Source organism: Drosophila busckii, unplaced genomic scaffold (assembly GCF_011750605.1).
Source record: "Drosophila busckii strain San Diego stock center, stock number 13000-0081.31 unplaced genomic scaffold, ASM1175060v1 hic_scaffold_38, whole genome shotgun sequence".
NCBI lineage: Eukaryota > Metazoa > Arthropoda > Insecta > Diptera > Drosophilidae > Drosophila > Drosophila busckii.
In genome coordinates this window covers 54,323-70,013 of record NW_022872748.1, presented here as the reverse complement: position 1 = coordinate 70,013, position 15,691 = coordinate 54,323, and the positions used below count along the sequence as shown (strand labels likewise).

Genomic DNA, 15,691 nt, shown 5'->3' with positions numbered 1-15,691 from the left:
TTATAGCTAATTCTATAACATTTAAAAAGTTTTCACTATGAATCCATCAATGAAATAATGTACACAAATTTTGTATTAATTAGCCCTAGTCGCGAATTATATTTTGCCTTAAAAATTTCACTTATAAATTCACCTAAAACATTTTAGTTATATAATTGCGCTTTCTTAGCTATTCGCTTTCTTTTCTGTTCTATTTTTAAATTACTTAACCAAATGACAAGTACAATTTAATATTTAAAAGCCATTATATTTGTTTGATATACACAGTATTTGTTTAAAGCTATTTCTACTTCAATTAAAAAGTTTCTTTTAATTTTTGTAAATTTTTAAAAAAATTTATTTCGTTATTTAATTATTACTTTTAAGCCAGCTTCAAACCTAAAGCATTTAAAACTATTAAATTAGATTATATAAATTTTTAATGCTCTTTAATTTCAATTAACTAGAAGAAAGTTCATGCCAATATTTATAATATAGCAATATTTTTGTTTATATTTATTGAGCTTGTTTATAACAGTTGAGCGTGTTTAACATTAATTGGATGCAGTATTTTTAGTAGCGTTGGAATCATCATCAGCATCTGTTTTGTCATCGTTAATGGTTATAATATCTGGGCCAGAGCTAGTGTCCGCTTTAGTGTTACTAGCTGAATTATTGTTAGAGCTTTGTTTAGTGCTGCTGTTCGTCTTCGGCTTTGGTTCAGTGCTAATCTTTGACTTTGTGCTTGTCTTTGGCTTAGCAAGTGGATCCGTTTTGGGCAGCGTTGGATACACCTTGTGGAACTCTGGCCACTCAAAGTGACTGACGCGCCTGAGCTCATCCAGCGCCTGCTTGGCCTGCCAGTGAAAGATGGCCGAGTCCCACTGAGCCTGCGTGGCAAACACATCCTTGGCATCGGCTTCGCTGAGTGGTGGCGTTGCCTTCTGTATGCGATAATAGCGTGCCCACAAATAGACCATGGAGCGCATTTTGTAGACCCACATGCAGTTGGGCAAATAGCGTATAATGTCCTGCAGCACGCCCAGCTGATATGGACTAAGCTGATCCAGCAGCTGCTTCTTCATGAGCTCGAAGATCGTGCCCAGAATGGCCTGAAAGTTGGTGGTGTCCAGCTCCAAGGCAAGATGCGCAAGATTCATCAGCGTCTTGACCGCCTGCGGTTTGCTATAATTGAATGCCATATGCAGTAGCGGCTTATCCTGCACATTGACGCCCTTGTGCAGTTCCAGCTGCTTGGCTATGGCCGATTCGCACCAGCGAAAGTCGCGCCACCAGTTTGGCCAACTGTCGTAGCCCTGCTCATCGTAGTGCAGCTTCCAGTCCTCGCGCAAATGCTGACGTATGCGCTTGGCCGAGCTGCGTGTGCAGAGCGATGAACTTGCTGGCGGCTCAGCTGCAGGCTTAGCCATGGGCGTGGCAGCAGCCGGACCGCCTATTATGTAGCAATGGCGACGCTTGAAAAAATGCACGGCATAGGATTTGTGCTCTGGCTGCGGCAATTGCGTGGATTTGTGTGTTAAATACGGCAGCGTATGCTCACCGATGCGAAAGTGACGCGGCTGCTCCAGCTGACGCCGCTTAGACTGCGCCTGGCCCTGCTGATACGGCTCAGCTGCGCGCTTGCGTTCACGCCAATCATGACGCGGCGGCTCACGATGCGGCGGCAGCTCACGACGCGGCGGCGGCGGCGATTCAATGCGCAAACGTCTGGCTGGCGGCCTGGGCGGCATTGGCGTCAATGGCGGCTCATCCTCTCTATAATAGTTTATAACTGGCGTGCGATTGCTGTAGTTTATATCAAGCAAACCCGTGCTGGCTTCAAATTCTCGCACTGCATTTCTCAGCTGCAGCGAGCGTTCATATGGCTGCAGATAAGGCAACGGCTCTGGCAAATCACGCGGATCTGCATGTATATCGTACACATCCTCCAGCGGCGACGACTGCTGCTGCTGCTGCTCCTCCTGCTGATGCTCCCAAATGCGCACTGGCGTTGAGCACATGTGCAGTTGAAAGCTGCCCGCTCCACGATTCGCATAGGGACTCTGATAATGCGACTCCGCGCCATGCCAATTGATATCTCTAGGCGGCGATGGCGTGCGTGGATAACAGCGCTGTGGCTGCTGCTGCTGCACTGGATTGGGCAGCAGCGGCTGCGTCTTATTTTGCAGCACTTCGCGTATTGCACGCAGCACCATTGCATCCACCTCGGGCTGGCGCTCACTTCCCAGCTGCGCACTCAGCTGAGCCCAGCGCTGCGTATAGTAAACAAAGTCCAGCTCCTGATGCTCCAGCGTATGCAGCGCCAACTCATGCGCGCAGTTTGGACTCAGACCCAGCTTAAGAAACCAGTCGCGACGCTCGCCCAATTGTCCATAGTCCAGCTGTGCGCCAGCGCCATAATTAATGCCAAAGCTCTGCGGCTAACAATTTATATTATATATATAATATAATATTTATTTACTTACCTGTCCAAAGTTAGCACGATTCTGATAAAGATTAGTACGCATTTTTCCAAATATTTATTTAATATTTATTGCAAAGCGTTATATTATTTTATTTATTATTTATTTATTTTTCTCAAATAATATTTTTAGCTGTGTTCAGTTCGAGCAGCAAACTGTAAATGAAATCTGCAGTCTTATTAATTTCTAGCTGCGTTTGGGCTCTACAAAATTTACTTGAATGCAAAGCAAACTAGATAGGTAACTTAACACTATTATTAGTGCTTTAATTATCGATAACTTAGCTGTGCATAATTCGTTTATCGAGTGAGCTGTATTTTTGTATATGCTGTTGATAACGATTTACAGCTAAGTAAAGTTAGAAAATTTATGTTTTACTTTCAAGTGTTAGCAATAAAATTCACGCACGTTTTTGATTATTCAAAATATAAAATACAAGTTTGCTATAACATATAACATAGAATTAATGCATATAAGTATTTACTGTTTAACAAAATATTAATGCAAAATCAAACTTATCAATTACTTCAAAAATATTATAAATAATTTGTATTCCTTAATTTTAGATTATTTTTGAATTATTATATATTATCATTAGCATTAACATTATGTGCCAAAAATAATAATTTTGCATAGTTATTGTATCGATAAATATGTGTCGATTACTTATTATATTGAGCAAGAGTCCAAATAATTGTTATTTGATTATTAGCTTAGCTGCAATTCGTAATTTCCAATGATTATGCTTAGCAATTATTATTTAACAGCTTCGATTGTTATTGTTCTTGTGTACAAATCCAATTAATTATTTGAATAGTTATGCACTTATAGTGTCGCTGATTAAAACTATGCTCAGCTCTGCGGCGTGGCGACTGCTTAGAAAGTAAAGCAGCAAACTAAGCTCAAACTTGTGCCTGCTCGTTGGGAAATAAATTTTGAGCAGCACTTGCATAAAGTTGTTTAATTTGTTAACGTAAAGTGCACCTGAGCCAGCGTCAGAGAGCCCAGCGTCAGTTTTGTAGTCAAGCCAGCAGGCGAAAGCCCAAAGGCAAATGAATAACAAAAAAAAGAAAGAAAAACCTCAAAAAAAAAGACGTTGTTGCATATTAATTCAACAGAGTATTTCACTCAGCGGGCTGCCAGGCAGCCGCATACAGGCGAGGAGAGGGGGGAGTGTCCTGGCCAGGACATGCGACGCGACGCGACCACGAAAGACATTTATTGTATCCTTAGCGCGCTTGACAGACGCGTGCTGAGACGATGATGAATTTGCGAGCGACGACGACAGCTCCGCAGAGAGAAGAAAAGCGAGAGAGGGGTGGAGAAAGTGGGAAGCGTGTTGGGAATTTTGGGGCAAGGCAGAGCAAAGAAAAAAAAAAATGCAAATAAAATGCCAGCTTATTGAGTGAGCTTTAAGGGCGTTCGTCTGCGTTGTGGGCGTGGCTGGAGGACATGGATAGCTGCTCTTTAGTTGATTGAAAAAAGGTGATGCCAAGGTTGAAGCCAAAATGTGCTCAGACTTACGCCAGCCTGTGGGGTCGATTGGACTTGAAGTAGCAAACCCCAAAAAATTGTGCTTAAGCTAAATATTACATTTAATTTAAATAATTATGCAAATGATTTATTTAGTTACACATTTTTTTAATATATAGCAACCTCAATTGCCTTTTGATTTGCAGGGTATTTGCAGTTATCTCAATGTTGAGCGTTGCATTTAAATATAAAAGCCAAGAGTAGTTGGCATTTATGATAAAGTGCAGGGCATTTTGTATAAAATTTAAAAAGCAAAATAACTCAAAAGCAGTTAAGCTGAGTAACAGCTGAGTAAACAAAAATATTTTGTCAACAAAAAAATAAAAATAAAATTGAGGCAGGTAAATAACTTGGGATAAAAACAGGATCACAACACAATAAGGTGTCAAGTGAGCTCACACACACAAACACACACGCGTGTTGTTGAAAATATTTAATTTAAAATTCGTAGCCTCAAGCTATGAGTTTGAGCTGGCTTAGGCTAAGCTAAAAAAAGGGCAGAGTTAACTTTATTGCAGTGTATTTTTTTTTTTTTGCACAAATATCTCATTACTGCGCGCATGTAAATTAATTAAAATTCAATTAAATTCGGCACACGCACGTGTCGTTGTCGTTACTCTTGCCGGCGCGACGCTCAATCATAATTTCAATTTAAGCCAAATTACATTAAGCCAACTCACATGCGTGGGGGACGCTTCAAACAAAGCAAAGCCGCTTGTAATTGCTATATTTTAAATTTATCTATGTCTGTGGCTCTGTCTCTGTTTGCTAATTGCAAATTGTAAATCAGTTGCTCATTAACAACGCGTGGCCCTCATAACTCTTTATAGCTGCTGCACTTAAATTTCACTCTTGGCTCTTACTATTTGTATTAACACCTTGCCAACTGGCCATCATTTAATTAATTATTATGCATTATGCATTTAAAAGCTGCAGCCAATTACGCAGATAGCAAAGAAATATGTTTGAAAATAAAAAGCCCGCAAGCTTCATAAAAAAATCAATTAAATGACAATTAATCATTAAGCTAAAAGCATGCAGCAGTTTATTTATTTACTTTTTTAATGGAAAGCTTGTGATAGTGAAAATCACTAGAGATTATTGAGCTTGCAGCTTAAATAGCGCAGCTTAAATAAATTTTAAAAACAACATTTTAGTGGCTATGCTAATTTAAAGAGTTTGTTAAACTAATTTATATATATGTAGAATTGTTGTAGCTTATTTATTGCATTTTTTAAAATTATTTGTATATAATTTAGTCTCATTTTAAAGAATTTTTCAAACAATTTAAATTCTTATGGAAAAAAATTAATTAAAGAGCCAAACTAATCTTCAATTTGAACTTGACTTAACTAAAGAACTTCTATTAAATTTTATAGTATATTATAGTACTTAGTAAAATATATTTTATATATTTTGTGTATAAATTGAGTCATTAAAGAATTAAATTTCCATAGAAAATATTCAACTCAAGTCCATTTGCCTAACGAGCTGCAATTAAAGCTTTAAACAAGTTACACAACATTTTTCATTTGAAAACATCAAAATATTTATTCTTTAGGGAAACAACTTTACATATTTTCTTACAATTATAAACAACATATTTTACGCATTTGTGCCTTTGTCAATTAAAAATGCAACAACAAAATGATTTGAGTTATCTTTTTGCATTGTTGTGTGTGTGTGTGTAAACAATAAATAACAAATTTGGAGCCAAAAATGCAATTTTAAACGAAAATGCAGACAAACAATTGTTTGTTGTAATAAATAAATGCAAATGTGTGCAGCTTGGATTTGTCAACAAGCGGTCAACAAATTGACTTAACTGTAATATTGATTTAATTATAAAAATGTAAATTTCTGACCCACTGTATGTTGCATATGGCAAGTGCTGCATGCCACAGCGCCTGTCTGTCTGTCAGTAATTTCATTATGAGTTTTATGACTTTTAATTAATTTCAAAAGTGCACAATTTTACACCAGCCAACAAAAAGTTGAGCACAAGACTGAGGCCAGACCAAGAGACAGACCACCCACCCAACTGTCTGTCTGTCTGTCTGTCTGTCTAGGCTGTCCAGCCAGCCGCTCAGACTGACCGGAAGTATGCCATAATTTCCGCAGCAAACTTGCTCACTCAACTGCAATTCGCCAACAGCAGAGCAAGACAGACTGACTGACTGACTGTGCGATAGAGACAGCGCATTCAATTAATTTCACGTACTTCTCTTTTTTGGCCAGCAGCCAAGCAAGCAGCAGGCAAATGCTCATCCGGCTTTTGTTATAAACTTTATGCTTATTTACAGCTGCCAAACAAACAAGCAAAAACTTTCAAACGGAAATGAAACGAATTTCATATTTTTCACTCAAATACATTTCAAATTAGTCGACTGTAAATCATACAACAACATATATACGCTATATATATATACAACTAATTGAGGACTAAACACTCAACATGTCCGCCGAGGTGGAGGAAATGCTCAAACGCTTCTCCAGCGTTAAGAACATCATTGGCATACTGGTGGTCGATAACGATGGCATTGTCATCAAGTCCACAATGGATAACAGCGCCTCCATACATTACGCCTGCCACATGCAGATGCTCACTGAGAAGTGTCGCCAGGTGATCTACGATCTGGATGCCACCAATGAATTCATCTCCATTCGCATGCGTACGTCGTATTTTGAAATTATGCTCATGCCGCACGATAATTATTTTATTGTTGTGCTACAAAATGCTTGCGATTAATACGAAAATTATATTAAATTATAATATATCTAAATTAAGCAATAAAAAATGGGCAAAGCTTGTGTAAATAAAGTTTTGGCATAGACTCAAGTCTGGCAGCTCTACTTAGCAACCAATCAGCTAAAGTTGTAGTAGCTGTTTCCGATTTTAATATATTTACCTATATGCTCTGAATTTATAAAGCTGCTTGCTTGATCCATACTTATGCATTAGCATTGGTAATCAAATCAACTGTGATAAAAAATCTGCAAATAATTCTAAACTACGAAGCAATTCATAGAATAGTTCGTATAGAAATGGGCATGGGAAATTTCATTTAAATTAATATAATATAAATTTTTTTAAAAATTAGCAAATTGTTTTATTTTGATGCTAAGTAAAAAATTGCATCAATATATTTTTGAACTTACAGTTTTATATTTAAGAAGACTGTTGCTTATTTTAGAATTTAGAACAATGATTTCTATGCTGTATATACTTATTTCTTATATTTTCTTCAGCCATCAAAGTTACTCAGTCTAATCTGTGGCTTAGCATTCGAGTTGCTTGACTTAACTAAATAAAAATGTGCAGCTCTATTTTATGCACTTGCGCTTCATAATTAAAGCAAATAATTAAATGCTCTGCAATTAAATGCAATTTACTTAAAATTTAATGCGCATTTCAATTAATCAAATAAATTATGAAAGCGCATTAAAAGCTCAGCTCGCAAATGAAATATATCAATGCATCGGTTGCCATTAATGCAAATTATTTGCATTGGCAAAATGTATGCAGATTGTATTGAAAGGCAAATAGTTGAGTCCTTGCTGCTGCTGCTGCTGCCACTCGGCAAACTTATTTACAATAAATGAAGACTGACTGGCGCAACAAATGAAACTTTTTTGTGGCAGGCCATACCCCTGACGCTCTTCAGCTGCACTGCAAAAAAAAAATGTAGTATATAAAGTTGAGTAGCTCATGCATTTCATTTGATTACTTAAACATTAAACACACAAAATGCATTATGCAAGCAGCAAGGCTAACCAAGTGCATGGAAACGAGTCCTTCACTTGCGCCAGGACCTGTGCTGTGCTGTACGCTGTGTCTGTGAGCGTTGAGCTGTGGGCTTGTGATAATTTCATAAGCTAAAAATTGCATGAGATGCTCAGGCAAGCGCAGCCAAACTGACTGCAAAATTGCATCAAAGCATGGCATGGCAAACAGGACACACTACGACAGGATATAGCTGCTGCTGCTGCTGCTGCTGCTGCTACCTGCAGGCAATTGACAGCTTAGCCACAACTGCACTTGTTATCACACACACACACAGAGATAGAGACATAGACAGACTCACTGACAGACACTTGAGCGCAGCATAATTGAAGCTTGTTAGAGCAAACTAGTCGGAACGTTGACGTTGTGCGATGCGCTTGACTAATGAATGTGTTTTTGAATTTGCTACATGTCAATGCAATTGACTGCAAAAATTGTTGGAAGAAATATAGTATAGCAAATAAATTATGAGCCAGTGCCCAAGGTAGGTCTTAAAAGCTGTAGCTGTAGTAATTTATACTGTGTTATTATTTTAAATATAGTAAAGATATATTCAGAAACGAATCGAGAACTATATCGTTCACTTGCGATATGCCAGTGATAAATATGAGTTAAATACAAGTTACCATATCTAATACTAATAGGATAGAATTACATCAAGTCCTTAATAAACATACAAAATATTATTAAGAACCAAAACATCAGTTTTCAGTCTAATTGTAAGACTATTTTCAGATTTATACCACGCAATAAAAATTATAAATAATATTTTTTCATTACTTTATCAACTCTGGTTGGAAATATATTGATATTGATTGGGCTTACAATTTGAGCTAACCTCTAAATTTCAAAATACTGCAGCTTACTTTTATTTGTTTTTAGCTGATTTATTTTATTTTGATGAGCTATTGGATTAAAAATCCGACTCAAAGCAACCCAAAACTAGCTTCATGCTGATTTTAGTAGATTATGTAATTTTTGTAATTTTCCATTAATAGTAGAAACTATTAGTAATTAAATATTTTAAGCAATAAAATATTGCCTGCTGCGTTTTTTTCCTTGCGAATATGGCAACGCTTAATAATTAGTGAAGCTCAAGCTAAAAATCTAGCTATTTAGTTGTAGCCTTCAGCTTTAGCTTTTCTCAAGCCATAACACTAAGCTTAGTGCAATTGAGACTGCATAATGAATTTGCTTAAGCGAACACAACTGCTTTATCTTTAGTAAATTGAAAACCTTAGTGTGCGTTTTATATATTTCGTTAAATTTAAAGCAAGCTAAGTTAAGTTGCCTGCTCACAAAATTGTTTTGCTGCTTTTTATGTTGTTATTGTTACTTTGTTGTTTTTTGTGTCAACATGTCAAAATTAGTAATTGTGCCGTTTAATCAAATCACATAACAAACGGAAACAGTTGTCGCCCGTGCAGTTGTGCCACGGAAACGGAAATGTGTTTCCTCTAGACACACACACACACACACACACAGCCACAGTGAAGAATATTCGCAGCTTCCAATGTGCGCTTAATGCAATCAAATCCAGCAAGTTGTCAACATGGCCAGCCAATGCTCAGCCGAGCAGCTACAGAAGATACTTTGGACATTCTTGCAGTACGATCTGCGTGGCGATGGCAAACTGGAGCTCAGCCAGCTGGGCGACTGTCTGCGCGTGCTCGAGCGTAATCCCAGCGAGGCGAGCATACGTCAGCATATTCAGAAGCTGCGCGCCAGCAATGCCGCAATAGCTCGCATCTCCTTCGATGAGTTTCTGCCCATTTTGGAGAGCTATCCAGCAATTGCAGCCACATCGACGGATGAGGCGGCGCAATTTATCGACAGCCTGCGCATGTTTGATGAGCAGGGAACTGGTTATTTGCCAGCGGGTAAACTACGACGTATACTGGCCAGCTGTGGTGAGCCGCTCAGCAAGCATGAGCTGGACGAGCTGCTCAGCAATCGCATCAATGCGCAGGGTCTGGTCAACTATGTGGAACTTATACACGCAATTATAAAAAGCTAAAAAAGAAATACAAAAGCCGCGAACCGATTCACAATCTACACTACACACTACACTCCGCTACACATCACACGTTTCGTTACAATTTGTGCAATAAACAACATGTAGCAACATATATGCTATCTCTCTCTCTCACTCTCTCTCTAATCAGCGCGTGCTGCCAATTTTCAATTTTAGGCCAAATAATAAATAAACGCGCTTGTTCGGGTTTAGCCATTGCCTAGTTTCCGCTTACGCCTGGTTACGTAATGTTGCATTGCGTTACGCTAAAGGAAGCCCATAAATTGTCATAATACGCGTAATTCCCGCACTTGTGCGTTTGCATAAGCTGCTACACTGGCAGAAATTAGTTGAAGAAAAATTAAATATTTATGGTAAATTAAAAAATTTTCAATAAGCAACAAGTTTTGCTTTCAATAATAAATAGTTTGTATATTTATTTAGTGTAAATTTAAAAAAGTTTATTTTTTAAAACAATTTAATATTCATTTTTAGAAGTGTTAGTCAGCGTCCAAGATTTGTGCATCTAAATAATTTTGTATTATATATTCTTATTTTTATATTCGATTTTTAATACAATATATAATTATATTTATTTTTCTAAAGGCAACAGCTTAGTTTTGTTTAGTTATCCTAACTAAAATAGCCTTAAAATAGTTGACTAAATTATTTTCATATTTAATATGCAACTTTATAGCTTACAAATAATTTTATTTTAAATTGCTACTTAAAGTTCATTTAATTGAAATATTTATGTGCTTGAGTTTGGCAAACGAAACAGAATTTCTTGCACTACAGTTTTATCATTTAATGGCCAAAATAGTTGCCAATATAGTATTCTTATATTCGATTTTTAATATATAATAAGCCAACAACTTAGTTTTGTTTAGTTGTCCTAACTAAAATATTCACAAAACTGCTGATTAAATTATTTGCATATTTATTATGCAACTTCAAAATATTTTTAGTTTATTGCAAATTTTTATTTTAAGTCATATTTTTATTTGCTTAAGTTTGCGAATTTCTCGCAGTGCAGTTTTATCATTTAATGGCCAAAATAGTTGCACATTTGACAGCTGCGCTATTATCATGAACATGCCACATGCAACATGCAGCAGCAGCGGCAGCAGCAATGGCAGTTGATAGTTGTTGCTGGTCAAGCGCAATGGATTGCAAATAATTCTGGGCAACGGCAACTCTCTTTGGGTGGGGCTGGGGCTTAGAGCTGCCAAAAAGTTCGACTATGACTTTGGTAGCAGCTGCTGCCATTTCAAGTTTGTTTGTTGTCATTTTGTTGTCAAGCAAAGCGAATCAATTTTTACGTAAAATTTTTAGTTACAATTATGAGTGAATTCAAGTCGCAGCTGCTGTTCAATGTTAATCCGAAGCAGCTGATCTTCTATGCTCCTTACGATCGCAAGCAGCGCCGCTTGATCACCATACTCAATCCCACTGCACAGCGTCTGCTCTTCAAGGTGCGCTGCACTACGCCGCTGCACTACAGCGTCAGTCCCAACAGCGGCAGCGTTGCTGCCTACTCCACCGTCGAGATTAGCGTCACGCTCTCGCACTTTGACTACAACAATCAATTGCATGAGGGGCATCGCTTCTGTGTGCAGTGTATGCCCGCTCCGGACGACTGTCTGGCCACGGGCGAGTCGGTGCTGTCGCTGTTCAAGCAGGTGCCGAATAGAGAGCAACTTAGTGTGCGCATACCCGTCGAGCTGCAGCCCACGCCCATTGGCATTGAAAATCTGGACCTCGACTGTCTGCTGCTGCATGATGTGCAGGATCTGTTGAACAATCTGCGACCACTCGGTGGCAACTGCGTGGACATGTTGCAACAGCTGCCGCACATGCCGCAGCCAAGTCGCAAGAGCACGAATCGCTTCATGTGGCTGCTGTTAATAGTGTTTCTGGTATTAACCGCCGCCTCGGGAGGTAAGCTTACAATTAATTCCGAAAGTTAGTCAAAGCTAGTTGTAGCTTTCAATTTAATTTAAGTAAAACTTGCAGCTACTTTTAGATTTCAATGCAAGCTTAAAGTGCTTTGCATTATTAATGAGCTTTTAATATTTTGTTATGTAGCTTAAGCTTCTTTTAAAGTTCTGGTAACTTAAAAGCAGTTGATATTATTTGCAGAGCTACCAAGATCATTTTTAATATGTGCTGTATCCTTTAAACCATTAAGTTGCATTAGCCATTAAAGCTTTTATTATTTTATTCATGTGCTTTGCCATTTTATTAAGCTTGAAGCTTTTTTAATTCATATTAAAGTTTTAAGTAACTCGCAGCTTTAAGTACTAAGCTTCATATCTATGCTTTGCTATTTTATTGATAATTTAGTTTAATAATTTGTTTGCTATTTAATTGAGTTTTAAACCATTTAAGCCATTACTAGTCTAAAGCTTGATTTGCCATTTTATTCAAACTTAAATTTCCCTTTAGTTTATTATCGTCAAGAAATTGAGGAACTTTTTGGATGGAGCAACTGAAAGTAATGGACAAGCCACCAATTGGTCTTCTATGGCTCACTGTTGCTCTCTCTCTCTCTGTGTTCTCTCTCTGTCTGGCTGTTGTATGTGCACTACTGTTTAAACATTAATTTTCACGCACATTTGCCACTTAATCCGCTTTAATTAATCAATAAATTGTGCAAAACCCTTTTCAGACATGTTAATTGAATTCGTTTGCGCTCGCACTCTGTTCAATCATTGAATGTGCTCTGTGCTCCGCTATGCTGCAGTCTGAGTTGCTTTTAATTGAAGTTTAAAGCGCAACAACTCAACTCGACTCGACCAAAGCCAAAAGGCACTTAATCATGTCGCTGACAGTCGCTGTAATCACAGCTCGTTGACTCTGCATAAGGATAAGGTCAGTCCAATTGTAGGCGTGGCTACTACACATTGCCTAATTGGCGGCTGCACTTCATTAACCCAGACACATACACACACACACACGCTCGCTGATTAGTTGGCTCGATTGCGGTCTGAATGGCCACAGAACAATGATAGCCACAATGATAACAGTGCATAGATGAAGTGCACTTTGATTATCGCGACCTGATTGCCAATGACCTGGTTAACCTCAATTTAAACAGACATTAACACGTTGTGGGGGTCAAACAATGGCAATTTCCACAAACTGCACATGCACAATTGAGGCCTGCAATAATCGAAATTTATTCTCTATGTGAATAAAACAATATTTATAATAATCTCTGATAATGAGTAATTATAATAGTCCCAATCTAACGTGACATCCCAAATCAATTTCAAAGCAACTGAAGACCAACTTTAACTTGGAATACACAGATCCCTCTTCTCTTTATAATAAAATCTCTCTAAGCTTCTACTACAATTTAGTTTGTTAGATTCCAGCTGAAAATCTCTTTAGCACCTGTTGTTTCTTATCTCTATTTTAATAAAGTTGCAATATTTATTGCTCAGGAAGTTATAAATTATATACGCAAGCAACTTTAGAATTATTATCTTACCAATTTTGAATTCCATGCCTAGCTAGTGTTATCTTAATTAAGTTCCACTTAGGCTTGGTTAAATGATTTCTTGCTATATAAGGTTTTGTTAAAGCCACAGTCAAACTCAAACTCAAAATGTTTGTCAAAGCTTTTCTATTGCTCTCGGCAATTACTTTGCTATCGGCGAATCGTCTACCAGCAACTAAGAGTCAACTGAATGGACGAATTATAAACGGCAAAGCTATTAATATTACGAAAGTTCCCTATCAGGTGTCACTATTATTAAAAGGAAAATATTACTGCAGTGGAGCTATTTATAGTGAGCACATCATTCTCACTGCTGCTCATTGTACCTACGCGAGCGATTTGAAAGGAATTAAGATATCGGCTCCCGCAGAAATATTATCAGTTCGTGCTGGAACCGAAAGCAAGGTTGGAGGACAAGTTGTAGATGTAAAAAGCTATTGGTGTCATGAGCTGTATGACGCACGTTATCTTCCTTTTTATGATATCGCAGTGTTGATGTTAAGCACTCCACTAGAGTTCAGTACCAAAGTGCAACCTATACCATTAACCGACAAATTACCACAAACTGGAGCTAAAGCGCAAGTCTCAGGGTGGGGAAGAACTGATCGGAACAATCCAATCTACCCTGAATTTTTACAAGCTGTGAATACGACTATTGAAGGCTGTGAAACAAACGGCGTAGTACTCTGTGTTATAAATCCTGGTAAAAGTGCATGTGATGGAGATTCTGGTGGTCCTTTGGTCAGCGACAATAAACTGGTTGGCCTTGTTTCCGTTGGCTATGAATGTGGCTCACTAACGATTCCAAGTTACTTTGCAAATATATTCATGTTTCGTGAATGGATCCAAAATATTGCCCTTCGGACAAAAAACGGATCTGGCTTGTAACCGGTGGCTATGAATGTGGCTCACTAACACTTTCTCGTTACTTGTAAATATTTCAAGCTTCGTAAATGGATCCAAAATACTGCCCGTAATATAAAGTTGCAGTAATAAAATTTCAAACATATTTATAAATAAAATATTTTAATCATGAACATTCCAAAAATATTATATTTTTTACTGTCTTGAAATATATTTATTCAAGTTTGTTTTCCAATTAGCTTGAGTTGTGTTAAAAATGATTGACACAGCTAAAGAGATATATTTGCTAATTTTAAAAGCTGAAATATTTAACATAATATTAATATTGCTGTTGATCAAGTCGGGTATTATATAAAGCTGGTGCTTTCAGCTAGCTAAATGAACAAAGCTTTGAAACTCAGTTGTTAGTTTTTTTACGTACAAAATGTTTCTAACCAGTTACAAAGAAAAATTTGTAAAAGAAAATATTAATAATAATTTGACTTAAATATTTTTTGCAAGATTTATAAGCTTGACACAAATAAAGCGAAACACCTATTTAGGAAATTAAAATTTTTGTGTGTTTACATTTTAATCTGTTGCTGCTTCTAGCTCTGTTAGAATTTGTTACAAATTGAACTAAATATGAAAATGTTAATATATTTTAATTAACAACTGATAATTACAAAATGATAAGCTGCGCACTTAAAGCTGATAAGTCTATAACAGAAACGTATAAAAGAGCTCTGAGCCAAAGAAAATTCAACACAAAATGTTGCTCAAAGTGTTGATCTTGTTGCTGGCATTCAGCTTAACAAAGTCGGATAATGGGCGCATTGTTGGAGGCGCGGATGTGTCGATTGAGCAAGCGCCTTGGCAGGTGTCCGTGCAAAAGTATTACGCCCATCATTGCGGTGGTGTCATCTACACTAAATACTTGATTATAACTGCAGCACATTGTGTGGAGAACACCCAAGCTCATGTGCTAAAGGTACGCGCTGGCTCCGAGCTGCATAACCGAGGCGGCCAATTGGTGGCAGTGCTGCGCATTTTGTCGCATTCTGAAGCTGACGTGGCACTGCTGCTGCTCCATGCGCCACTGCGTCGATCCGAGCGCGTGCAAACTATTTCGCTGGCAAAGCAGACTCCGCCGCCGGCTGCTCCAGTGCAGGCGTATGGCTGGGGACAAACTGAGCGTGAGTACAGCTCCATGAGACTGCAGCGCGTCGCTTTGCAAATTGTGAGCCATAAGGATTGTGAGCTTGCCTACCAGCAAACCCAAATTACCGAGACAATGCTTTGTGCAGCAGCAGCTGGCAAGGATGCCTGCCAAGGTGATTCGGGTGGCCCATTGGTTAGCGCTGGCAAACTGGTGGGCATTGTGTCCTTTGGCTACAAATGTTCACATCCCTATTATCCTGGCGTCTATGTGGATGTAGCTAAGCTGCGCAGCTGGTTTCAGCAGGTGGACTATACAGTAAGCCAGGACTCATCCGAGCCTTTTGAGTCCGATGGCGATTAATAGCAATCATTTTCAATCAAATAGTTAC

At 38.1% G+C, this 15,691-nt stretch overlaps 5 protein-coding genes across 6 annotated transcripts; 4 read left to right on the top strand and 1 right to left on the bottom strand.

The window, feature by feature from the left end:
- Positions 1-482: 482 nt before the first annotated feature.
- LOC108606232 (CG5792) lies at positions 483-2,557 on the bottom strand. 2 transcript variants are annotated; one of them, XM_017996167.1, is made up of 2 exons: positions 2,466-2,557; positions 483-2,420 (listed from the first exon to the last, which is right to left on the bottom strand). In XM_017996167.1, exons 1-2 carry the CDS (start codon positions 2,505-2,507, stop codon positions 534-536), a joined length of 1,929 nt encoding a protein of 642 aa, XP_017851656.1. In that variant the 5' UTR covers positions 2,508-2,557; the 3' UTR covers positions 483-533. The 2 variants fall into 2 exon arrangements, with proteins under 2 accessions (XP_017851656.1, XP_017851666.1); XM_017996177.1 differs by having other exon boundaries at positions 483-2,414; positions 2,466-2,542.
- A 3,782-nt stretch (positions 2,558-6,339) lies between these two features.
- LOC108606306 lies at positions 6,340-6,779 on the top strand. The gene has a single exon (XM_017996304.1). The coding sequence runs from the start codon at positions 6,451-6,453 to the stop codon at positions 6,742-6,744; it is 294 nt and encodes a 97-aa protein (XP_017851793.1). The 5' UTR covers positions 6,340-6,450; the 3' UTR covers positions 6,745-6,779.
- A 2,301-nt stretch (positions 6,780-9,080) lies between these two features.
- On the top strand, positions 9,081-9,908 carry LOC108606299 (myosin-2 essential light chain). Its single transcript, XM_017996291.2, has one exon. The coding sequence runs from the start codon at positions 9,332-9,334 to the stop codon at positions 9,794-9,796; it is 465 nt and encodes a 154-aa protein (XP_017851780.1). The 5' UTR covers positions 9,081-9,331; the 3' UTR covers positions 9,797-9,908.
- A 1,178-nt stretch (positions 9,909-11,086) lies between these two features.
- Positions 11,087-12,463, top strand: LOC108606273 (vesicle-associated membrane protein-associated protein A). The gene is made up of 2 exons (XM_017996254.1): positions 11,087-11,734; positions 12,242-12,463. Exons 1-2 carry the CDS (start codon positions 11,137-11,139, stop codon positions 12,286-12,288), a joined length of 645 nt encoding a protein of 214 aa, XP_017851743.1. The 5' UTR covers positions 11,087-11,136; the 3' UTR covers positions 12,289-12,463.
- A 2,450-nt stretch (positions 12,464-14,913) lies between these two features.
- On the top strand, positions 14,914-15,663 carry LOC108595405 (trypsin alpha). Its single transcript, XM_017980634.1, has one exon. It carries the CDS (start codon positions 14,914-14,916, stop codon positions 15,661-15,663), a length of 750 nt encoding a protein of 249 aa, XP_017836123.1.
- Positions 15,664-15,691: the final 28 nt, after the last annotated feature.

Bases quoted from the DNA above. Each gene is read 5' to 3' on its own strand.
- LOC108606232 (XM_017996167.1), bottom strand. From the start codon at position 2,507: ATGCGTACTAATCTTTATCAGAATCGTGCTAACTTTGGACAG. The intron at 2,421-2,465 runs GTAAGTAAATAA...ATAAATTGTTAG, and splicing joins ATCGTGCTAACTTTGGACAG to CCGCAGAGCTTTGGCATTAA.
- LOC108606306 (XM_017996304.1), top strand. From the start codon at position 6,451: ATGTCCGCCGAGGTGGAGGAAATGCTCAAACGCTTCTCCAGCGTTAAG.
- LOC108606299 (XM_017996291.2), top strand. From the start codon at position 9,332: ATGGCCAGCCAATGCTCAGCCGAGCAGCTACAGAAGATACTTTGGACA.
- LOC108606273 (XM_017996254.1), top strand. From the start codon at position 11,137: ATGAGTGAATTCAAGTCGCAGCTGCTGTTCAATGTTAATCCGAAGCAG. The intron at 11,735-12,241 runs GTAAGCTTACAA...ATTTCCCTTTAG, and splicing joins ATTAACCGCCGCCTCGGGAG to TTTATTATCGTCAAGAAATT.
- LOC108595405 (XM_017980634.1), top strand. From the start codon at position 14,914: ATGTTGCTCAAAGTGTTGATCTTGTTGCTGGCATTCAGCTTAACAAAG.